This window comes from Chiloscyllium plagiosum, unplaced genomic scaffold (assembly GCF_037043375.1).
Source record: "Chiloscyllium plagiosum isolate Xiang-an unplaced genomic scaffold, Cpla_swu_hap1 HiC_scaffold_17, whole genome shotgun sequence".
In the NCBI taxonomy this organism is placed as follows: domain Eukaryota; kingdom Metazoa; phylum Chordata; class Chondrichthyes; order Orectolobiformes; family Hemiscylliidae; genus Chiloscyllium; species Chiloscyllium plagiosum.
In genome coordinates this window covers 34,009,710-34,035,457 of record NW_028270155.1, presented here as the reverse complement: position 1 = coordinate 34,035,457, position 25,748 = coordinate 34,009,710, and the positions used below count along the sequence as shown (strand labels likewise).

General features: G+C 39.3%; 1 protein-coding gene across 3 annotated transcripts in view; it reads left to right on the top strand.

The window, feature by feature from the left end:
- zfpm1 (zinc finger protein, FOG family member 1) overlaps positions 1-25,748 on the top strand; it is a 272,580-nt gene that overhangs the window by 228,203 nt on the left and 18,629 nt on the right. For all 3 annotated transcript variants that reach the window (XM_087995823.1, XM_087995822.1, XM_087995824.1), the window contains 3 exons: positions 5,503-5,605; positions 17,793-18,038; positions 21,662-21,886. In XM_087995823.1, the coding sequence (XP_087851949.1) occupies positions 5,503-5,605; positions 17,793-18,038; positions 21,662-21,886 (574 nt within the window). The remainder of the gene's footprint in view (positions 1-5,502; positions 5,606-17,792; positions 18,039-21,661; positions 21,887-25,748) is intronic.

The window sequence follows — 25,748 nt, the reverse complement described above, 5'->3', positions numbered from 1 at the left end:
AGTCATTGAGTCTATTTAAGACAGAGTTAGATAGGTTCTTGATTGGTAAGGAGATCAAGGATTACAGGGAGAGCAGGAGGCTGGGTTTGAGAAACGTAGCAGCCATAGTCAAATTATGGAGTAGACTCAATGGGTTGAATGGCCTAATTCTACTCCTATATCTTATGGTCTTATGTCAGTAGATCCTATTATATACCAGCATCAGACAGTAAGCAGGGTGTCTGCTGTCTTATAGCCCATGGCTGCTCGGTTTCTCAAAGAAGTTTCATAGTAACTTTACAATAAATGTCTTTGTCAACACTGCGTTTCTTTTCCCCCATCCTAACTAGCTGTAAGCAGGTGAATCCCTATGAATAGCTAAAAAAAAAGTTGTCGCAAGCCAATTACTGACTTTCCTGGCGAAGATTCGGTTTTAAAAATAATGGAAAGTTTTTGTACATCTATTATAATTTTGTTTTTAAAAATATAATTATATTTAGTTGACAGACAATATTCTTTATTTTCTTGACAAATTGTTTAAATTTCCAATGAATGTTGGATATTGCATGTGGCTTTGAACTCTGGCTACTGCATGATGAGTTCTCAGAAATGACTGTAGCTCTTGGTTTGAGGCTGAATAATTAGATTTCATATCAACAGCTCAGCAACAGCTCAGGGATCATCCCAGATTAAAATTTTCACCATCATTAACATTCATAGGAAAAGGATGTGAAAGATTTCAGGATTGCAGATGTCAGCATCATTGTCAAGCTTTGAGTAATTTCAGAGCAAGACTAGGGACTAGAAAATAACTATTTTTTACCAAGTATAGAGACAAATTCCTTTCAATGTACTTTCACTAGGAGGAGCATTTATTGACATATTTGTGTTTCCCGGGTAATCATATTCTGCTTATCTGCACAAATCAGTCATCATATCTTAGGGTCATAGAATTATTTTGGTGGTTCATTGGATGTGTGCATTGCAGGTATCTGCTGCCCAAACCTAATTGCCCTTGAGAAGGTATTAGTCTACTGCTGCACTCATTTCACCGAATCTCAGAGTTGTAATGGTAATGATGTGGCTATTTGGCCCATTGTGGCTGCACTGGCTTTCTGAGAAAACACCCTGACTTAATACCATTCCCCCTCTGTTGCCACATTCCTCATAATCCTGCACATTCTTGCATGCTTTAATTGAAATTGCCTCTACTACATCCAGGCAGTGCATTCCACACCCGAGCCACTTGCTGTATTCAAAAATTGTGTTTCACATCGCCTTTGCAAATTACCTTAAATCTGGACCCTTTTGTTTTTGATCCATTTATAAGTTTTTCCTGGTATCCTCTGTTCAGATTTCTCCTGATTCAATCTCATCTCCGCCACAGCCAATCCCAGTGTCCCAAGAATCTAAAATCTTCCTTTTTGCACCATCTTTAATTTTTTTGCTTACTGGCTTGTGGTATTGGGAGTAATCTAGAGATTATTACCTTCGGTGATCCTGTTTGCTAATTTTCTGGCTAGCTCCCTAAGTTCTGATACAGGACCACATCCCATTTCCTAACAATATCGTGGGTACCAATGTCAATCAGGACCTCTGGCTTGATCACCTTCCCCCAGAAGACTGATCTAGAGCCACTCAGTAATATCCTTTATCCTGGCATACCAAGGTGGTAACATATCACTCTGGAGTCATGTCTGTGGACATAAAAATGCCTGTCTGTTCTCCTAGTTAATGAATTTCCCCCTTCCACTTTTCTTTCCTCCTATACAGTTAGCCTGTCAGTTGTGCCTTGGGCCTGGTGCTGCTGCACTCCTCTGATGAACCATCTCTCTCCCCAGGATCTGGAATGAAGAACCTATTCTCAAGCAGGATCTCTTGATACTCCTGCACTATCTGCCTGGTTTTCTTGGACTGTCCCATGGTCACCCATTTCCTATCTGAGTGCGTATCCCTAACCTGCAATGTGGCAACCTCGCTGAATGATTTCAGCCTCAGGAGTTGCACCACAATGACTTCAACCGTGAGTTAAATTCTAAAATTTGGACTCTACAGCCTTGAAGTGTCCACAAGTCCTCACATGCCACAGGATGGGCATTTTACATGGAATAAACTAAGCTTTCTTTTCTTTAATGCTCTTGTAGTTCTCCTGGAATGTCACTCTTTGATTTTTATTTTCAACTATGTACAACATTATAACTCCAGGTATCCTGGAGGCTGATGTGGATAAACAAAGGAAAAGTCTTCCTTCTCCCCTCCTCCCCTCCTCACTGAATTCACAATGACTCCACTCTCTTCCGCTGCACTAAATCTCTGTTGATGTACATAAATCTTTCAATGTCATGTTTGTATTTCACAATTTGGACCAAATATATATTGGTCAGTTGATGAGATGGAGGGGAGGTGAATTACTTGATGCAAAATGCCTAGCATCTAACCTGATGTTATAGCCTCAGGAATTAGCAGTTGGTCAAATTTCTCATCAGTGGTGATACCCAGGATGTTGGTGATAGGGCATTCAGTGAAAGTAATATTTCTGAATGTCATAGGGAGCTAATTGGACACTAGCTAATTTAGTCTCTTGTGCTAGTTTTCTCAGTGAACTATTCACCTTGTCCATTTCCCTGCACTTATCAAATTAAAACTTGTCAAAAAGTGATTTGCATTTATGTAGTTTTGATGTACACAGCGCGTTTTAATGGAACAGTGCATTTGTTTCTCTTGAACATGTAGCTTCCATACACAGCATCAAAGCAGATCTAACTTGATACCTAGGACTGCATTTCCTTTTATAATTATTATGATAGTGTTAAACTATCAAACTTTTTCCTGTCACTTGAAATAGTTGAGGAATATAACACGTTACCATTAGAATGCAATGGCAGCTTTTAAACATCAATGTTTCTGTTCTCTTTGCTGTGCAATTGTCATCCAATAAATTAGAGATTGCATGTTTAGCTGTGCCTGTGAAAAGGGATAATAGATTTCACAAAAAAATTGTCTAAGGTGCCATCAGATATGTGTTTACAATATTTGCACTGAAAGTGCTGTTTATCGTTGTATTTTGAGATGCAGCCACTAAATGCTGTTTATAGGACTACTTTGGAGTGCTTCACTAAATATGCAGTGTAATATCCTTTATCATTGCTGCAACTATGTTTTTTATGAATTGTACTATTTGTATCCCTGTTTCAACATTTACTGCACAATTTACCAAGAAACTCAACCCCCCCCCCCCCCCCCTTCTCAGCTCTGATGTGCTATATTTGCATCAGTGCGTAGCCTCAGTTTTTCACCGCACAATGGATTTTGCTGGTACCTACCCTGGTGTAAGGCACCAAGCTGACCCTCTGTGATTTGTCCATGCGTGGATCACCTTTATATTTGGCATATAAGTTGACCCCTGTTTTTAGAGCAAGGTTGGCTTGTATGCCGATATCTATAGTAAGTAAACCTAACATTCCAGTCCAGTGACCTAAACTTAAAAAGCTACCTTTGTTTTTTGCTTGAAATCGAGATCGATTTATTCTTTTCACTCAGGCTGAAAACCATATTTCTGAATAATTGCATATTGTAACAGTTACGTATTTGGATAGGAGAAAAGTAAATTTCAGGATAAATCTGTCAATGGTGCCATCTTGTGGCTGAAAATTTTATTCTATACATTGAAAGGTAATTATTTTTTCATTTATTGTGAATGACTTTGTAGTTAAAAACCATCTGCACTGCAAATTACTTTTATCAATGGGTGAAAATCTTGCAAACTTTGTTACGTACTCCTTTTTTTGAACTGGACGTTTTAACTGAATGCGGCTTTAATCATTCCTCAGCATAAAAGTTGTAGTTCATGTGGGTCCATCTTTTAATAATAATGGCAGAAAAACTGAATTTTTTTTAAGATGTGGAAAGCATTATGAAATAAATTGTACGTCAATGTGATTCAATGGCAGTACATCCTAATATAGTGGCATAATTGTTAGAATTTGTGCTTTCTGGCCAATTCTCACCACTTTTTCATGAGGAAGATAAAGTGGGACTTGTGTTTGAGGGTGCACCACATGCATGACATTCATGCAAAATGATCTCCACTTCTTTCTGATGCTAAATAGTACTTAGACTCCTTTGAGTTTCATTGTCTCACCTTTACTATTTTTGAGTACACCACAACCATCTGATGAAGGCGCAGTGCTCCAAAAGCTAGTGCTTCCAATTAAACCTGTTGGACTATAAACTGGTGTTGTGTGTTTTTTAACTTTATCTCATTTAGGAATCACTGAATGCTAATAATTTAATTCCTGGATTTGATTGTGTAGGCCCTAACTCTCTGGAATTGCATTCCATACTTCAGTGTCATTCTGCCTCAACTCCTTTGAGCTACCCTTTAAAACTCACCCCTTTAACTAAAAGTTTGAATTTTTATCCTTTTGACTTTACAGCAAAATAGAGAGAAACAACCTCCTTCAATCTACCTATCCCATGTCAGATAATCTAAGATTTCTTGCAGTTATTCTTGGGAAGACTAAAGTCATTGCTTTTAGTCACTGCTCCAAGCTATGTTTCTTAGCTGTAGACTCCACCCTCTCGATGGCTACAGCTTGAGACTGAACTAGTCTTTTCCCAACCTTGGTGTCTATACAACCCAGATGAGTTCCTAAGCACACGTTTGTACAATTGCTAGGGCTACTTTGTTTCATCACTATAACATCTACAACAAGTCCCATCCTAGTGAATCTTCTTGTCTTAGTTACTTGTATATTTGATTATTCCAAAACACACTGACTCATCTACTCTCCATAAACTTGAGGTCCTGCAAAACTGTGTCTTGGCTCATGGGAAGTCCCATTCACCAGAGACCCTGGTTCTCATGGTTCTGCATTACCTCCCAGTCAAACAACATCTTGTTTTTAATATTCTTGTCTTTGTTTTCAGATACTTCCACTCTCTCACCTTTGCTATCTTTGTAATCCTCTCCAACCCACACTACACTGCCAGATATCTCTGCTTATCTCATTCTGATCTCTTAAGAATTACTGAATGTTAATAACTCCATTGCTGAATTTTATTGCGTAGGCCCTAATCTCCGGAATTTCCATTCTGGAACGCACCATTCTGCTTCATTTATGTCCTGTAGGCTACTCCTTAAAACTTACCTTTTCAACTATAATTTTGGTTATCTGTCCTCATCTTTCTATCTGTAGCTCAGTGTTAAAGTTTGTTTCATAGTGTGCCTATGGGATATTTCATTACATTAAAGGCGATGTGTAAATATAAGTTGTTGGTGTTGGCATTTGATTCTGGAATTTAGCCTGCATTTACACAACATTAGAATTGGTCCAAAATAAAATTACATCACATGGCTATTAAAGTTATGTAAATGTACTGAACTGGCTCATGATCATAGACATTGTATGAATGAAATTGGCAACCAGTTTTGTATTTTGTGCTATATGTCAAATTTAGTTCAAAAGCAATTCTCAAAATAGGGAAGCAGCTTCCTAAACTTGTTATTTTCTCTCCTCACAGTACCTTAATACTGTTCTGCAGCTGAAAGACGAATGGTGCTGGTTAAAACGACTGAAAGTAACCGTGTATGAAGGATCTGCTAATTGCACAATCTACTGCAAAGGTACATACATGTTCTTTCCATCAACTCTAAATAGTTAAATGGGTTAGCACATTAAACTTTGGTTAAAATTACTCTTTTTCTGATGGCCTAAAAATAATTGGAAGGAAATGTGAAGCTCTATTGGAAACTGAAACCCTGTAAGCAGCTGTAAATGTTCTTCATGATTCATTGGGTGGTATACTTCCACAGTGGTTAACATTCCTGTTTCATAGTGACAGGGCCCTGGGTTTGATTCCATCCTTGGGCAACTATCTGTTTGGACATGAGTTTGTACATTCTCCCTGTGTCTATATTGGTTTCTGCTGGGTGCACCAGTTTCCTCCCGAGGTCTGAAGATGTGCAGGTTAGGTGGATTTGCCATGGATGTGCAGGCTAGGAGGATCAGTCATGCTAAATGCAGAGTTATGTGGACAGGGTGGAGCCATGGGTCTGGATGGGATGCTCTTCAGAGAGTCAATGCTGATTTGATAGGCCGAATAGTGAAGTTTTTTTTTTCTGCATGACTGTATTGGGAGTACTGATTAGTGTGTTTCAGAAGATAACTTGATAAATCAGAAGGAATATTTTCTAACTGGAAATCTGTCCACTCACCATCATTAACTTTATGCATTAGTGGGCCAGATTTTACTCAAAATAAGCGAGGCAAATGTCACTTGCTGTTATTTATGCAAAAACATTTTGACCACTTTGGATGAATCACTGATGGACAAACACAGATATTCAAATGTTGCTGAACCACTTTAATTTTAGCTTTGCAGAAATATCATCTTGCTGTCTAAATGATTAAAAGTAGAGAATCCTGGAAATACTTAAGTCTGACCTGTCTAGAAAGAGAAATATTCAAGTAATTACCTTTTAATAGCAACTAGCAGACTATAAAATTGACATAAAACTGGTAGCCAATCATTTAAAAAAAATTTAAAATGTCAACTCTGTATCTGTCATTTAGATCAATTTTTTTTCATAGATTGGCTGCTAGTGAAAGGTCAAACCTAAATGCTCCCTCTCCTCAAGTGCTGCTGGACTTGCTAAGTACTTCCTGAATTTGCTGTTTTCAATTCAGACTTTCAGCATCTGAAAGGTTTTGTCATCAGTTCTGAAGAACAGTTATAGAATTCAAAACTTTCCACAGATGCTGTCAGACTTGCTGAGGTTTTCCACCAATTTCTGTTTTTTGTCTGATTTTCTGTATCTGGTGTTCTTTCGGGTTTTTGTTTAATTTTGTCCTTGTATTGAAATGCCTTGGATGGTGTGAATTTGCTTTATTTGGGTGATAGATATTACCTAAACTCTCCAAAGAAAGTTGGTTCACATCATTTTGAGTTGAATTAAGTGTTAATTACTGAAAATCAAACCCTTAGGCATGGAAAATTTAATTATTCCAAGTAGAAGGTTTTATTTATTCAGGTTTTATTTGCTCAAGATTTTCTTTATTTAAGTTTTCCTTCTTCACTCCCTCTCATTCAGTGTTCATTATTTCTCCCTATGTTTCTTTTCTTTCTATACTTGTTTCGGCCAGATTTTTTGGTCAGCAGTGAATGAATTCCATGTGTCATTCGTTATACTTTCACCTGCCTGTGGAATTTCTTTGGGATTTTAAAGTGAATCTTGCTGTACTTGGAAAGCCACCACACACACACGCTGGCTTCTATCTACAGGGCTCTGAGATGGGATAAGTAACAACCAATCAGCTTAAAAAATGGTTAATGAGCAGCACAGACTCTGACCTGGGAAGTCCACAGTTAGAAAAGAGGCAAAGATAAACTAAAATATTTTAATTCTCCAACAATAAAAAGAATGGGAATACCACATATGAAAATATAAATTTTCAGTGCCAACTGACTTGTTTAATAACAATTAAGGCTTATCACACCAATGAAAATGTACTTACCCTAAAGTGGACTAGCCATAACATTTTTCTGGCAAATTTAGTGATCATCTATCACTTAAGTAATGCAATACAACACTGTACCTGTATATATCAAATATGTGTTTCTCAGTGAGATGCCATTCTCATGCATCTTCTGATTGCCATGTTTCTATAATACACGTGTGGATCTGAAATTTGCTGCCTATTTTAGTAATGGTACGCACTGAATGAAATAATCCGTTTTTAGCATCCATTTGTAGCATGTAAGCCAGTGATCTGGGGTATTGTACTATTCCGGTGCAGTGTGTTCCACTTCTACTTATATTTGGTTCTGCATGGGAACAAGGGTAGGCATGTTGCAAGTTTTTTCATGGGTCACTCAAATCAGTTCAAAGGTCAGTCGGAGAGGTATTGACCTTTGAGAAATTAACTCCATATTGCCCAAATGCTGCTGTTAGATTTGAGGATTTGGGGACTCAATGAGGTCTTGGGAACCATCTGATTATTCTATGCAGTTGGAACCCATGAGCAATCCTGGATACTTGAGAGGTGATAGATATAGGACAGATGTCAGAGGTAGTTTCTTTATTCAGAGTAGTAGGGGCGTGGAATGCCCGGCCTGCAACTGTAGTATACTCACCAACTTTAAGGAAATTTAAATGGTCATTAGATAAACATATGGATGAAAATGGAATAGTGTAGGATAGATAGGCTTCAGATTGGTTCCACAGCTCAGCACGATATCAATGGCCGAAGGGCCTGTACTGCGCTGTCATGTTAGATGTTCTATATGTTCGTGTTCGGACTCGAGGAAGGCAGTAATACTCAACTGGTTCTGCGCAGAAGAGCTAAATTCAGGGAAACCCAGAGACACTGCCAACTTATGTGAAGGTAGCTCTCTGTGAAAGAGCCTGAATTGTGAAGTACTCAGGTCCTGGATTTCAGCCTGAAGAATCCAAGGCACTGCACTTCCAGGAAAAGAGATTGACCACTGGGCGATGACCAGCCATTGAGACATTTCAGTTCTGAGCAACTTCTGAGGGAATTTAAGGTATTATCTTCAAAAGTGAAGATTTAATGTCCCTTGTGAGAAGACAAAGTTTTAGTAAGTGTTATTACCCCTAATATCAATAACATCTGAGTGGATTGATGGGAAATTCATGTGATCTGACTTGATAACATTTATTATTTGTTGTACTCTCCGGGATATCCAACCACATTTTGTCCATTAACTCATTCATCGCATGCTAATTTTACATTTTAGAGTGTTGTTTCATTTGTCTAATTTTGTATAGTAAAGTTTATTTTGTTCATTGAAAGCCATGGAATCTTGTGACTTTATTCTCTTAGAAAGTGCCGAGCATTTCAAACTTTAAATGAAGTTATTAGTCCCTAAGCAGATCATAAGATAAATTTGATGCTTTTTTCTGGGATCATAACAGTTGTTAACCTCCGTTGTTCTACATCAAAATTTGGTTGATTGAATTGATTGACTCGCATTTGCACTTCCTTCTCAATTCTTATGCTACTTAATCTGGTTAAGGAAGGAGATGCACAGTTGTTTGCCCTCCTCATCTTGGTCCTCGAGGCATGTTTCCCGTCACGCTTATTAGCTTGCATTTTCAGCAAATTACTGTGTCAGAAAATATTCAAACTTTAACCCACAAGCTCAAATGTAACTTATAGCATACACTATTTGGTGCCCTACTGCAACAAACTAAAGCCTATAACTTTTAAAATCGCTCAAGTTCTAATCAAGTCAGAAGCTCCTGTCAATTTTTGAGATACTATATTTCTTTCTAGCATAATAAATGTTTTATGTATCAACACAAGCATAAATACTGTCTGGAATGAAAAGCTTTATATTTATCAAGAAGGGTTTTACCTGTTTTAGTATTTTTCCAGTTTGTAGAGAAGAAACGTTATCCATACTTAATGGGGCTCCTTGCTCACCCTTAATGGATCTTGTGCATCTTTGGATGCTTAGTGTGAATTAATTTTAATATTTGTACTTTCAGCTGACCATCTACAACAAAAGCATTGTCCTGTTTTCCTCATGCGGTGCTAAAAGTACCTAAGTAGCTCCCATCATAATGCAGTGGTTTATATCTTGGGAAATTATCCAGTCCTAATCAATATTATTATGAAATGAAAGTTTTATTTTGACCATTTTAAATAGCCCACTGTGATCTCAATTGAGAAACTATCAATCTGGGACCTTTCATTCGAAGTTGCAAAAGACTTACCACTACTTCCCTGACTGCTGAATAGATGACCTCTCTCAGATTTATGCAGTTGTTATTTGAAATTATATTGTTATTTCAAATTTATACACCATGTGTAAATTCCCTTTACTGACACTCAGATTCCCTTTGAAAGTCAGAATGAAAGAAATGGATTACCGCTGCAATCTAATGTCAAACTAATTCAACTGGGAATGACAAAAAAAAATGTGTGGACTGCAAAAGATGGACTTTGTAGGCCTCTTTGTTTATTAAAAGATGTTTTAGCTTGTAATGATAGAATCCAGTCGTAGTCTATAATGACCACACAATTACAGCAGAAGCAGAATTGATGCTGTTTTACTAATTAGCTTTTCTTGAATGTACATCATGATGAAATGCACATCCAAAAGCACAACCAAGGGGTTGCCCTTGGTTCATAATTAAATACAACATAACCTTACCTCTTGTTCTTTGAAGATTTGCGCACTTTGAAATTAGTGTGTGGTACTTTGTTAAATGAGTAAATGTACCAGTTAGCACAAGATTTCTAGCGGATGAGTGCTTCATTCCATGTAGTGGAATGGGTTGCCTTTTTTCTATACTAAACCAGGTTAACAAGCCAAAAGAAACTGTTACGTTTTTCTACCTTTTTGTTCTGAAACTGTGAAAGAAAATGCTGTCAGGCCCAGAAATCCTGGCAAGGCCTTGCAAACCACCTTTCCTATTCAGGAGTAATCTCACTTCTGAGGAGTCAAAAACTTTTCATGATACATGCTGGGCAATTACCTCCATGTCGTCTTAGCATAGTCAGATAGGTTCAAGAGATTATGAATATCTGTAATGTATCAATAAACATGCTCCACTTCCAATCTTCCACCAGCCTCTGACAGCACAGCCACCAAACATCAATTACTCTGAAAATGTTTTGGAATGCAGGGTGTGATTTTCACAGATGAGGTAAGAAGAATGACAAGCATTAGAACTTTGTAAGTGATGAATGTAGAGGGCTACAGAGATAGGGCTGGAGAATGGGGCAAGCTGAATAGTTCTTTGCGGAGTTGGTACAGACACGATGGGTCACATTACTTCCTTCTGTACTGTATGATACTCTGATTCTAACTTAATCAGGCAAAAGTCCAAAAATCAGATTCTCACTGTGGAGGTAAAACTAAGTCCTCCCTTCTCGAAAGACAAGTTGCCCTTCTCGCTATCATGATTCAAGCTTGTGTTCACATCTTATTATTTTTAAAGCTTGATGAATTAACTTTGCCTTCTCAATTGAGATGCATAGATACTCGACTCGGCAATAGTCATCAGCCTGCAGAGGGAGAAGGAGTAGGACAGCAGCCAAACCACATCAAAGCGGAGCCCCTGGACCAAACAGGATCCACAGGATTTGATGCAATGATTGCGAGGCACATGAAAGCTAATGTAGACAATGCCTTGGGATGTCCCAAGCTATCATCCCTTGCCTATGTCAGTTGGGAATTCTATTCCAATAGCCTAGGAGAAAGTGAAGACTGCAGATGCTGGAGATCAAAGTCAAAAAGTGTGATGCTGGAAAAGCACAACCTGTCAGGCAGCTTCCAAGGAGCAGGAGGGTCAATGTTTCGAGCATAAGCTCTTCATCAGGAATGAAGACCTGATGAAGAGTTTACGCTTGAAATGTCAACTCTCCTGTTCCTCAAATGCTGCCTGACAGCTGAGCTTTTCCACACTTCTTGACTCTATCCCAATAGCCCTCAAGATAACAGTTGCCCTGAATTTCTATGCCAGTGGATCATTCAGGGAGCTTTAGGGACTCTGTCATTTCATCGAAATGAGCCCACTGACGTTTAATCAACTCACTAGTGCATTCAGGATGTCACTGATTCTCTCTTCACAACAATCACCAATATCTTTACCTCTTGACGCAGAGAGTCAGGCAGCTTAGACTTGGGTGCCGTCACTCATTTTCCACAGGTTCAAGATGTAACCAATTGTGCCCACATAATGAGCAGAGTGACCTATCGTGAGCTATCAGAAAAGGATTCCATCACTTCATATTCAAATCATTTGACCACAACAGCCAGATAATGTAAGTCTGGCATTAAAAGTCCAGGGAGCTACCATGGCTCATACATTCTGGACCACTCTCACAAGTGCCAATTTTTTTTCTAAAACCCATTGGCCCATATAGAGATGGTTTGGGTGACAAGGAATGCCCTCTCAACCCAGGCTAAAATCACCTTTCCGAAATCACAGACTGACACTGAGGAGAGGTACAACATTGTGTATGCTTTCTTAAGGGCCATTGTAGAGCAGATTTTAGGTATCCTAGAAACGAGATTCCAATGCCTAGACTGGTCAGATGGTGCAGTGTCAGACAAATTGTCCTGCATCATGGTGGTGTGCTGTGCCTTGCAAAGTGGGGGCATATGTTGACAAAGGAGAAGCAGAAGTAAGGAGAAACCTCTGAGGAGAAAATCTGCTGGGGATTCTCAGGCCAGGATAAAGGGAGGTAAAGAAAACAAGACAATGTTCCATTAAGCTAGAGACAACCTAACAGATACTGGCTTTCAGGGTGATGGAGTGGCCAGAAACATTTTCTGTACATGTTGCACTCTCATTTACACAGTCAGATGTCAGGTTTTTGTGTGCTGTTTTCAACATTCCTCATTGATTAAGCTAGATCACCATGCCTCTATAAAGAAGATAATAAGTGCACAAACCTTGCATAAATATTAGTGCTGAAGCATCGATAATGCAAGAAATACCTTTGTGACCAGGTTCTTCTGGATAGTTGTGCTAATATGAATTAAAGAGATGAGTCACAGTTGAAAGTTTACTCCTTAAATTATCCCATATTAATCTGCTTCTGTGTACCTTACTCCCTCATTAACCGTGCAAAGCTGCAGAATGCAATGAGACCTTGTACACTTGCAATACCTGAGTATCCTCACTGACAGTGCTTCCAATACCATGAGCTATGAGGCTTTGAGGTATTCTCTCCATTTGGCTCCATGATATGAAGATTGACGTGTGATATGGTCATTGCCAACCTCCTACCCTTAGATTTTCAAGCCTGAATTTGAGAACCCCAGACATGGAACACAAGCACTTTTTCTTCCTGGAGTTTGTAGGTATATGACACATGCTACCATTATCCCATAAGAGCTTATATGAGGAGCTTCTATTGGATATCCCTGTTTCTGTTTTCTTCCCTAAATGTCATTATTGACATCCACATCTGGAGAGATCTGAAGTGCCTTGACTATAATCTGCATGTGATATCTGGTTTTATAATGGATGAGGCAATCACTAGTCATCAAGGTGCAGTGTTTGAGATCAAGCACTTCCAATTGTGGAAAATGCTTCACTACTGTTGCTTCAGATTACCTTCTCCAAACTATAACAGATGTTTGGAATAGTACAAGTCGATGTATACTTACAGAAGTTTGTGGGTGGGTGTATCTTGAATGTCTGTGTCACTGATGTGCTCTGAGAAGGTATTTGTTCTCACCCTCCTTCCCACTATACCTGGATGCTGCCCCAAAATCCACAACAAAAATGGAAGAACTCTGCCGACTGGTACATCCTTGTAGTAGGCATCATCTGGGGTCTCTGAGCCTCAGACACTCCTTTGTTTGAACTGCTGTAGACAATGGGGTCACTGCTTTGTCCTGGATAACACTCAAGAAGGTTAATATCATCCAGGACAAAGCAGCCCATGTGATTAACATGACATCCTTGACCTTCAACATTCAGCCTCTTCATCACCAATGCACAGTGGTGGTAGTATGGACTGTCTCCAAGATGTACTGCAATAACTCCCCAAGGCTCCTGTGACAGCATTTTTCAAACCTGTCACCTCGCATCTGCAAGGATGAAGGCAACAAATCCGTGTGAGCCCCACCAATTGCTAGTTCCCCAACTAAACCACTCACCATCCTGACGTCAAACTATATTGCTGTCCTTCATTGTCACTGGGGCAAAATCCTTAAATTACCTCTGTAACAGCACTGTGGATGTACCTGGACCAAATGGATGGCTGCTGTTCAAGAGCACAACTCACCCACCACATTTGCTAAGGCGTTTGGGAATGGGCAATAAATGCTGCCCTAGTCAGTGATGTTCATATCCCACGAATAAGTTATAAGAACTATGGCACATGGTGAGTTGTCCCCATTGATAGGAAGCAATGTGTCTATGAAAGCTTATTACTTTGAGGGACCAAAGTGACTGTCAGCCTGTCAGTGTACATCATGCATATGACGAGGTGTACAGGCAATTATCCTGTTATGAGATGCCTGTGCAGTGCCATAGTGCGACCAGATGTTCCTATGAATACTGAATAAGTTAGCAGCAAGGGCAGTGGTGCAGAATGCAGCAGGTCATCCATTTTCTTTCACCACTGTACCCATATGAGCTGTTAAGATCCACGGGCACTGACCTTCTTAAGATATCAAAGAAGAGAACCTCTTCTTTCTCAAATGACCCTCTAAGGAGGTCCTCTAAGGAGGTCCTCACCAAGCTCCTGTTTCTTCAGTGGCAATTTCAAGGGAGTTGTGGGATCTGGGGAAATGGACACATGATTTGCTGTGAGTGAACTAGTGTCCAGCTGACACTTGAATATGTGTCAGAACCTTCAAACCCAGAAGGTCTGGCCATAGACAAACACTTCTTGCTTGCTGACCCCATATGGTTTGCTGAGTCACTTGCATTAACAACTCGCTGCCCATGTAATAGTATTCGTCCCCCATGTTCTTCATGATCCTCTATGGATGATGGCCATTCCTCCTTTGGTATGAATCTTGGGTACCATCTGGTAATTTGTCCAAGTAGAAATTTTTAATGTGTTTTACTGGCAGAGAGTTGAAAGGGTATTTTATAAGATCTTACAGACCTATTCAATTTTATATTATCTGATGTTACATAGCTATATCCTCCAGCAGGAGTCTGGATAAAATCTGTGTCTAGAAGTTTATGCGCCACACTCCCCACCAACTCCACATGTAGGCTGCCAGGGTTGAACCAATGACTGAGGACTTTGGGTGATTATTATTTTTCTTTCTTTTCACATGCATGATTGCACTGTGGCCAATTGTTGCTACTCTACTGGCTTTTATGTTTCTAGACTCTGGTAGATAACCTCTGGTGCTTAGTCAGCTGGAGAAAAGGTTCCTAATCTGATTGGGTGAACTCCTCAAAGGAATCCTTACTGAAGCTAAATTAGCCATGATTAAAATAAACATACTGTACAACACAATGTGTATTTACTAGCAAGACACAACCATGAAACATGCTGTACAGGTGATTATTTGCTAATTTTGATGTAACAAAAATCTATATTATAAACAAAATATCAACACTGGATGAAATCAAATTGCATAGATACATTGTGAAAAAGAAATAGGTTTCTAAGTAACACTAGCAATACATGTCGTGAAATGACAAAATAGAACTCAGTAAGACAATTTGTTTCGTTTTAAAGTAAATCTGGTATAAATTTATTTTCATGATGTACATTTTTGGTTTCTAAAGTGATTTACAAAGATATTAGGTTGTTTTCATTTTCTGGTAAGATTTTGGCTCAACCCTAAATAAAATATTCTCTTCATGAAAGGTGCAACCACCAAGCCTGAGTAGTGATAGTAGTGGGATGCCTTGTAGATTTGTGTGATAATGATTTATCAGAAAAAAAAACCCTTTGTGGTTTGTAACAGATGTGGTTATGTTGCTATGTGGCAGTGGTTCCCTCAGAGGCATACATGTCTTTTGTTTATATGTGGTGGAAATTATCGAACATTATCTACCTAAGACTTTATTTCCCCTCATCATACCCATGTTAGGCAAGTGCACTCTCTGACCAGCACAACATAAAAAATTGTTCTTAATAATCTCCTATTTTCTGCTGTCACTAATAGTGATAACTGAAAGATATTCTGTGCTAGCAATGAGATAGATAGTTGTGATATGATTGCTCTTTTGTTTATCTAGTTCACTTAAAACTTGGAAGCAATTCATGTTTGTTGTTGCTAGGTCAATCAGGGGCATCACAGATGAAGAAACATGATCCTAGAAGGATTTAACTTTAAAGCTGCTGGAGTTTGCTCTAGAGCCACATGGCTCCAACTGTGACTGGAAAATCTATAGTTCAAGCTGGTGTCTCAGCAGCTGTCTGACCTCTTTGACATTGTACAACAGGCCCCACTTCCTCTAAAAGAGTTGTCCTCAGATGCGATTACACATTGAAAGTACTGCTCCCGTCAACCACCAGTCACCCAGCTTGGATAGAATCTCTAAACCCGAACAAAAAGTGTACATTCTAGTCCTGTTTAACCACTGTTGCCATCATTTATGTAGGCAGTGATTTTTGTTTCTGCATAAATTTCCAAGATAAGCAATGTACTGCATGGAACATACATTGGGCTTTTATTCTTAATTCAAAATGTATCCGTAATCTGATCGAGTTATATTGTTGTATAGTTATAGTGTTTTAGCAGATCTTAATGTTGCTGATTTTTCAAGTAACAAATATAAGTTATCTTTCTTAGATGGTTAATATTTTAATAAAGGCATTTGCTCCAGCTAATACTTTCTTCCTCTCCCCCCGACCTCTGTATGTCAAAGTTCTGTCAGTGTCCTCTCCTTATTCCCTCCCTTTAGTCATGTCTCTATACCCTTCTTCCCACGTTAACATACTGCAAAAGCTGCCATTCCCCATTTTTAATCCTGATACTATAGCTGCAAACCTCCATGCTGAAAACTCCAGGCTCCAGCACTTAAGGCTACAGCCTGTTTACTTCTGACCTGAAATGAATTCCTTTCATGACTTCCTGTCTGATAGTATTCAGCTGCATTCGAGTCCACTTATTAAGCATTGGTTGCATGTCTTTTCACTTAAGAGTTTGTGTTTTTTTTCACAGTTTCTTCAATGCAGTTGTTTGTTTCTTTGTGCCAGAAAACCATACACAAGATTTTATATTCTAACATTTCCTAGGTTAACGTTAATAAATATCATTCTAATTGTGTAGTTCAATGCCAGTAGTTCTTTTTATGAATCCTCTACTTTGTTACTGGTAACACCCTGGCAATACATGAGTACCACTGGTACCTGGCTGGCTTCCTACATTACAGAGCACAGTGTGCTCCAGGTTTTGGAAGATGGCCTGTTAATATTTTAAAAGTTGGCAAAATATCATGAAAGCTAGACTAGGTTTATCTTTATCCTTACAGTTCTATAAATGAGACTCAAGAATCTAATTTGTATTCAAAGAACATGGATCCCAATGCAGAATTATACATGTGAAGGATTTTGTACCTATTCTTTGAATTACATTGCTTTTAAAACTAGTATGTGCTTTCCATTTACTGTTTACTTAGAATGTGAAAGGGAATGTATGTGATGCTTTGTTCTAAAGTAGTAACTTGGCACTAAAAGTATTGAACTGGTTTTCCATTAAGGACATTAAACTGGTACTTAATTCAAAATAATGTCAGTCAATGCTGCACCTCCATATCCCGGTAGAGTCTATTATGTGTGTACATGGTTTTGGTAGCGCTTATCAATTCAAGTGTTACAGATGTTAAAGCAATAGCAGGTACATATAATATTGGGAGCTAACACCAAAACCATTGCTAATTCTGCTCACCAGGCATCATTATGCAGCAGCCTCAATCTTTTGTACTCGTACAAATGGATAAAGGAATCCAAGTAAAACTCTCAGGTGGCTTCATGTTCATGTGGATTTTTGATCCATGTAATAATTATGCCCATGATCTATGATGGTCCATTTTCAATTGATTGCTGTTCTATTAACTAACCCTGAATCTGTACAGATAAGTAGGAACCTTGTGGGAGCACAATCAAATCTAAAGGAGACTTCTGATAAGAAAGGCAATGTTCACTACTAATATGACTGTACTCGAAGAGAGCAAAACTAGCAACTGGATTGAAAAAGAAAAGAAATATGCTCAGTATCTCACTTTTTAGGAGACTATCTGCTGCAAACACATAGATATATAGAACCTACTGTGTGCATTGCCAACCTCTGACACTGTTAGAACAATTGAGGAGTATTTCACAAAAATATTTTGTTTTTCTCTGCAGATGATCAAATCTGGTGCAAAACCACAAAGCCCATCACAGAAGGCGAATGTTTGACAGCGATTGTTCATCCTTTGCATCAGAGTAACAGTTACCCTGTGTTAAATCTAAGTGTTAAGACAGAGACAGTAGAACCTGCAGAGTGTTCAGAGCAAGCAACCACCTACCCTGCTTCGTTACATTCTGACATCCAGCTTCTTCCTCAACAAGCAGGCATGGCTGCAATATTAGCCACGGCAGTTGTCAACAGTAAGTTCTACATAACTAGAAAACAAACTATGTAATCGTTACTATGATAAATTCTTCTGACTTTTTATTGCTAGCTAGAGATGATTAAGCTAACTGAATGAAATTTGGAATGTCAGGGAATGGTAGTGTATTGCAAATGTCATTGAGGTAGTACTCAACAGGCTGGAGCATAATGTTCTGAGGACATTGGAATTTGCATTTGAATAAAGGAAACACAGGAGTACAGAAACCAAACAGTAGGAAGAAAATCTACAAAAAAGGCATGAGAAAGTCCCAGACTCAGTCTGAAGAGGAGCTGTTATTAAACATACTTGCTATTATTGGGCAACTAATATTGTCATTCCTTTAGTGAACAGTAAATCGGTAAGCGTGGAGGTGGCGACCAAAGCAGCAGTTTTACTGATACTTGAAAGTATATATCCGAAACAACTGAGTCATATTGTAAGGCAAATTGGACTAAGAACATATGCAGTCAAAGTTGTGCCCTTAAGGGCTTGTATCAATGTGAATGTTCAGTTATGTAGTCAGTCTAAAGATTTGTCCTTAAATGTTGTCAAAAGTTTCCAACTTTATTGGGAAGAACATATTTGAAGAAAATCAAACTCAAGTAGGCTGAAGTAAATAGCTTGCCAGTTTCTGGGACTGATCTATCACAAATTCTAACGAAATATGCCATTGTTTTCAATGGGGATCTGGGAAGCATGGAAAATATCTCTGTCAAATGGAAGATCAAAGGTGAGAATCAAGCAAAATGTTGCAAGGCTCAATCAGTGCCTTATGCAATTAGACCAAAGTTCAAGGCAGATTTAGAGAGGCTGATCAAGACAGAAGTCTTTGAACCTGTAAATGCATCTGTGATGATTTTAAGGTCACTATTAATCCGGTACTGTGTGCTAAGCACTATCGTTTGCCTTTGCTGGAATAGCTATAGGTGAGCTTTTAAGTAAAAATGACCTTAATCAAGCCTGAATCTCAGAAATACTTGACAATTGTAATACATAAAGACCTAGTCAAATATAAGAGCCGTCCAATGAGAATCACATCTGCACCAACGTTATTCCATTGTGCCATGGATCAGATTTTAAGTGGACTGGAAAGAGTCCAGTGTTACTGAGATGATATTTTAGCCACAGGGACAACTAAAATGGGCATCTCCTCAATTTAGATGCTGCTTTGCAGAGACTTGAAATCATCCCCTAATGATGAGAAAAGACAAATGTGAATTTTTCAAATGTTCCACCGAATATTTAGACCTGTCATTATTGTTAATGGAGTCCACAAGTCACCTTCAAAAGTAAAAACATTACTGAGGCACCAGCACATAATATCAACCAATCAAAATCATTTTTGGGCTTGCTAAATTACTATGGCTGGTTTATCCCGAATCTTGCAACCATTCCCAAGTTGTTGCACGATTTATTATGCCAAAATAAGAATTGGAAATGGAAAGATCAATGTAAAGGATTTTTCACACAAGCAAATGAGGCTTTATTAAAGTCAGTTGTCTTGACCCATAATAATTGCAAATAATGTGCGATGCATCATGTATGGAGTAGGAGCAGTCATTTCTCACATATGATCCAATGGTGAGGATAAACCAATTGCTTTTGCATGAAGATTGTTCAACAAAGCAGAAACGAACTATAGACGAGCAGAGAACTAAGTTCTAGGAATCATTTTTGTCATTAGATGATTTACCAATAACTGCATGGCCGGGAATTTACCCTACTGATAGACCACAGACTATTGACCACAATATTTGGCCTCACACAGGGATGCCTTCTGTAGCAGTGAGCCATGTGCAGATGCAGACATTGTTGCTGTCAGCTCACAGTTATACAGTTTAATATCAGCATTCCAACTTATATAGGAAAGCTGAGGGCTCTCACGATTATCTTTGCTGAATGAGTTGATTACCAAACAGGTCTCATGTAGGCAGTCTCCACTTCAAACAAGTACAGAACATTCTAGTAATGGCAGGTCACGTTAAGAACACTAGAAATAATCTGATCAAATCAAAAATGATGAATATGGTACTTTGTGGCAAGATCACAGGATCAACCCCAAATCTGACGGCGTGTGTTATACAAAAGCTAGAATAATCTGTACAAGTAGGACGTCTCCTATGGGGAATGAAGGTTGTCATTTCACCACAGCAAATGAAAAGTGTGTTAAATCAACTGCACAAAGGTCAGTGCGGCATTGTCCGAATAAATGATGTGGAGATAGCCAGAAGTATTTTGGTGACCAGAGCTCAACTCCAAAATTGCGAGGGCAAGAATATGGGCAGCATGCACAAGACTTCACAGCCTACTCTGTTAGCTCCATTATAGCCATGGGTACGGCCAGATACTCCTTGGCAAAGAATCCATATTGGCTACCATTTGAAGGGAGAATGTTTTTCACAGTGGTTGACACACAGACTAAATGGCCTGAAGTTGCCATCATGAAGATGGCATCTTCAGAGAAAACCGTTATTAGATTGGAGGCCATCTTTGCAAGGTTTGATTATCTAGAACAGCTAGTTAGTGATGATGGTCACAATCTCTTAAGAATTCAACATATCTGACCAGCTCCTTAAATCCCAGCCACAAATGGTTGGGCTGAAATGTTTGTTCAGACAATGAAACATTCATTAAAGGTAACTCAAGAACAAAGATTGCTATCCAAATTTCCATTAACATAAGGGAACACAATCCATTCGATTTGCTGAAACCACTCATGACAAATAACATTGTTGACAGGAAAGAACTGAATCAGTTTTCCAATGAGAGAACAAGACCAAACAGTTTTCCAAAAAGGTCAAGAGATATTGGTGAGGAGTTACACCACAAGTGAGAAGTGGGTACCAACCATGTCTGAAGCACAGACTGGACTGGTCTCCTACATTGTACAAATGAGAGTTGATGTAGCCAATTAGATCACCTCTCAGCAACCCGAGCGAATGTGCTGGATGCAACATTAACTGAAGATCCATGCAATCCTATCCGACATGAGATACTATCCTTTTTAGAACAGATGGGTGGATTTTTACTCTATCATTCTTATCATTTTCATTCCTTCAGTTTTAGTAATTTTATATATGACCTATAAAACAAATCTATTAATTTCACACCTCATGCAATACGACATTTCGAAGTACGAATGGCATCAGTATATTCTTAAGTGATTATCGATTAATAGTCCCCTTGTTCTGTATTTAAAATATCTATAAAATTTCCAATGAGCTTCATCATTGAGGGGTAAATTAAATCTATATCTGAAGGTCTGTGGCAGTACTGTAGTGAGTCATTGGTTCGCATTGATAATCGCCCCTGTAGGTCTTGAGTTGACCACCATAGCCATGTCACTGTGATAAAAGACTAAGTGAATGATAGGTGCTACTCCACATAAAGAGGGGATCCAGAGGAGGATCATCACGGGATAGCTTTTTCTCTAATTGCAACATAATGTATTGTTAATTGATGTCTGGATTAGATTACCTGCACATTGTCTTCTTTGTGGTCTAGACCAACAAGATAAAGTTCCTCATCATTAAAAAAAAATCAAAAGTAATTTTGGTAACTTGTTGAAGTCATGTTTGTAACTCCTAAAAATATTTATTTTAAATTTGATTGCTCCAGAGGACATCTTTCCTTGTAAATCCTGTGGGATTTGGTATCGAAGTGAAAGAAACCTACAAGCTCACCTGATGTATTACTGTGCTAGCCGGCAAAAATCTACATCCACTCCTACAGAGGAAAAGCTCAAGGATCCTTCTCCACATGAGCGCATCTGTCCCTTCCCACAATGCAACAAAAGCTGTCCCAGTGCCAGTTCCCTGGAAATTCATGTTCGTAGTCATAGTGGTAAGTAAATTTACATCTAAGGATAATTTATTTTAATACAGCAAATCTCGTTTTGAAATATTTTAGGTGTACGATCAGGTTACAAGGTGCTGGACTGGAAACTAATTTGACAAATAAAATAATATGGAAGACTTCAAATAGTGAGACAAAAGTGGACTTTAATTAAACCAAAACATCATTGCTGGGATATATACACTTGAAGGAGCCATGTGCTTCAATTTGATATTATAGAGTCATAGAGATGTACAGCATGGAAACAGATCCTTCGGCCCAACCCATCCATGCCGACCAGATATCCCAACCCAATCTAGTCCCACCTGCCGGCACCTGGCCCATATCCCTCCAAACCCTTCCTATTCATATACCCATCCAAATGCCTTTTAAATGTTGCAATTGTACCAGACTCCACCACTTCCTCTGGCAGCTCATTCTATACACATACCACCCTCTGTGTGAAAAAGAAGCCCCTTAGGTATCTTTTATATCTTTCCCCTCTCGCACTAACCCTATGCCCTCTAGTTCTAGATTCCCCAACCCCAGGGAAAAGACTTTGCCTGTTTACCCTATCCATGCTCCTCAATTTTGTAAACCTTCCTAAGGTCACAAATCAGCCTCCGACACTCCAGGGCAAACAGCCCCAGCCTGTTCAGCCTCTCTCTATAGTCAAATCCTCCAACCCTGGCAACATCCTTGTAAATCTTTTCAGAACACTTTCAAGTTTCACAACAACTTTAAGGGGCGGCATGGTGATTCAGTGGTTGGCACTGCTGCCTCACAGCGCCAGGGACCCGGGTTCAAATCCCGCCTCGGGCAACTGTCTGTGTGGAGTTTGCACATTCTCCCCGTGTCTCCGTGGGTTTCCCCCGGGTGCTCCGGTTTCCCCCCACAATCCAAAGGTGTGCAGGTTAGGTGAATTGGCCATGCTAAATTGCCCATCATGTTAGGTGGATTTTTGGATTAGTCAGGGGTAAATATAAAGGAGTGGGTTGGGTGGGTTACTCTTCGGAGGGTCGGTGTGGACTTGTTGGGCCAAAGGGCCTGTTTCCACACTGTAGGGATTCTAATCTAATCTAAAAATAAGCCTTATATTATGGGCGGCACAGTAGCACAGTGGTTAGTACTGCTGCCTCACAGCACCAGAGACCCAGGTTCAATTCCAACCTCAGGCAACTGTTTGCACATTTTCCCCGTGTCTGCGTGGGTTTCCTCCGGGTACTCTGGTTTCCTCCCACAGTCCAAAAAAAATGTGCAGGTTAGGTGAATTGGCCATGCTAAATTGCCCGTAGTGTTAGGTGAAGGGTAAATGTAGGGGGATGGGTCTGGGTGAGTTGCTCTTCGGAGGGTCGGTGTGGATTTGTTGGGCTGAAGGGCCTGTTTCCACACTGAAAGTAATATAATCTTTCCGATAGGAAGGAGATCAGAATTGCATGCAATATTCCAACAGTGGCCTAACCAAAGTCCTGTACAGCTGCAACATGACCTCCTAACTCCTGTACTCAATACTCTGACCAATAAAGGAAAGCATACCAAATGCCTTCTTCACTATCCTATCTACCTGCGATTCCACTTTCAAGGAGCTATGAACCTGCACTCCAAGATCTCTTTGTTCAGCAGCACTTCCTAGGACCTTACCATTAAGTGTATAATTCCTGCTAAGATTTGCTTTCCCAAAATGCAACCCCTCGCATTTATCTCTAATTTGAAACCAAAACAATCAATTTTAAAAGAATGGCAGCCAGAACAAATTCATCAAGCCAAAGTTCATGAGTACCAGAAACTTGTATTGATCGATACTATTTTTAATACAGATGAATGAACATAAAAACTAAGAACAGGAGAATGCCATTCAGCCTTCAAGCCTGCTCTAGCATTTGGTAAATTCCTGGCTAATCTGGTTGTGGTCTGAAGTCCCTTTTCCAGCCATCTCTGCAAGCCTTGACTCCTGTATAAGTCGAGAATCCATTTTCTACTTCCTTTAAAAATACCTAGTGACTCTTGCTGCAGAAGATGGCCACAACGTTTCAACCTTAAGAGAAAATTATCCTCCTCGTCTCTATTTCAAGGGAGACCCCTTACTTTGTTCCCCTTGCTTTCCAAGTTTGAGTTTCTCCAACAAGCGGAAACATTTTCACAGCATTCACCCTGTCAGTTTTCTTCAGTACCTTGCATGCTTCAATAAGATCAATTCTCATTCTTTGAAACTCCAATGGCTAGAAATCCAACCTGACCAACCTTTGCTCTTATGAAAACCCTTTCATTCCAGGAATCATCAAGTGAACATCCTCTGCACTGTTTCTAGTGTCTTTTTGACTTTCTTAAATAGGATTTTGAGAGTTTTTATGCACAATCCTTATATGAACCAACAACATGCTGACATAATATCAGTTCACAAATCCAAAGAGGCATTTCTTGTACAATTAGCCATATAGCATATTCAAAATCTGGCAGTTATGCCCTGAGTTCCAGAAATAATACTTTGTGGTTCTGGCTTTGGTGACTTTAGTGATATTATGGCCACAAAAAATACAGTTGCATTCCACACACAAGATGCCAAAAGCACTGAAAATACATACCATGAAGACCAGAATTTGGCAGCCATTTTCAATATCCAATAACACAGTAGCAAATCCAAGATTTGCGTAATGATGAATTCCTGAAAAGTTTTAAGTTGATTCATTTCTCTTATATATTGAAGTTTAAGTTAGGTTTGTTCTTGTGTAAAACTAATTATCCGAAATGTGACTGCAATTGTAGTTGGCTGTCATGAATTATTGAAACAAATGTTTCTTTAAGCGGCAATTGGATAGGTACATGGATGGGTGCTTAAGCGAGGACAAATGTTCGGCACAACATCGTGGGCCGAAGGGCCTGTTCTGTGCTGTATTGTTCTATGTTCTATGTTCCCTTTCTAACTTATTAATTTATTCCTCTTTGATTTAACAACTGTATTGTACGATGATGCACTAATGTATTATATGTAAAAAAGCAGAAGATTCATTTGCTTTGTTCAAATTATAAAATGTGAATGATTATGTATAGAGTCATAGAGTTGTTCAGCACGGAAACAGACCCTTCAGTCCAACTCGTCCATGCCGACCAGATATCCCAACCCAATCTAGCCCCACCTGCCAGCACCCAGCCCATATCCCTCCAAACCCTTACTATTCATATGCCCATCCAGATGCCTTTTAAATGTTGCAATTTTCCTATCCTTCACCATTTCCTCTGGCAACTCATTCCATACATGTACCACACTCAACATAAAAGGTTACACTTTAAGTCACTTTTATATCTTTCCCCTCTCACCCTAAACCTATGCCCTCTAGTTCTGGACTCCCTGATCCCTGGGAAGAGACTTTGCCTGTGTATCCTATGCATGCCCCTCATGATTTTATAAACATCTACAAGGTCAACCTTCAGGCTCTGAGGCTCTAGGGAAAACAGCCCCAGTCTATTTGACCTCTCCCTGGGAGACCAGAATTGCATGCAATATTCCAAATGTGGCCTAACCAATGTCCTACGCAGCCGCAATATGACCTCCCAACTCCTGTTCTCAATACTGTGACTATTTAAGGAAAGCATACCAAATGCCGCCTTCACTATCCTATCTGACTGTGACTCCACTTTCAAGAAGCTATGAACCTGCACTCCAAGGTCTCTTTGTTCAGCAACACTCCCAAGGATCTTACCACTAAGTGTATAAATCCTGCTAAGATTTGCTTTCCCAAAATGCAGCACCCCTCATTTATCTGGATTAAACTCCATCTGCCACTTCTCAGCCCACTGGCCCATCTGATCAAGATCCCATTGAAATCTGAGGTAACCACCTTCGCTGTCCATTACACTTCCAATTTTGGTGTCA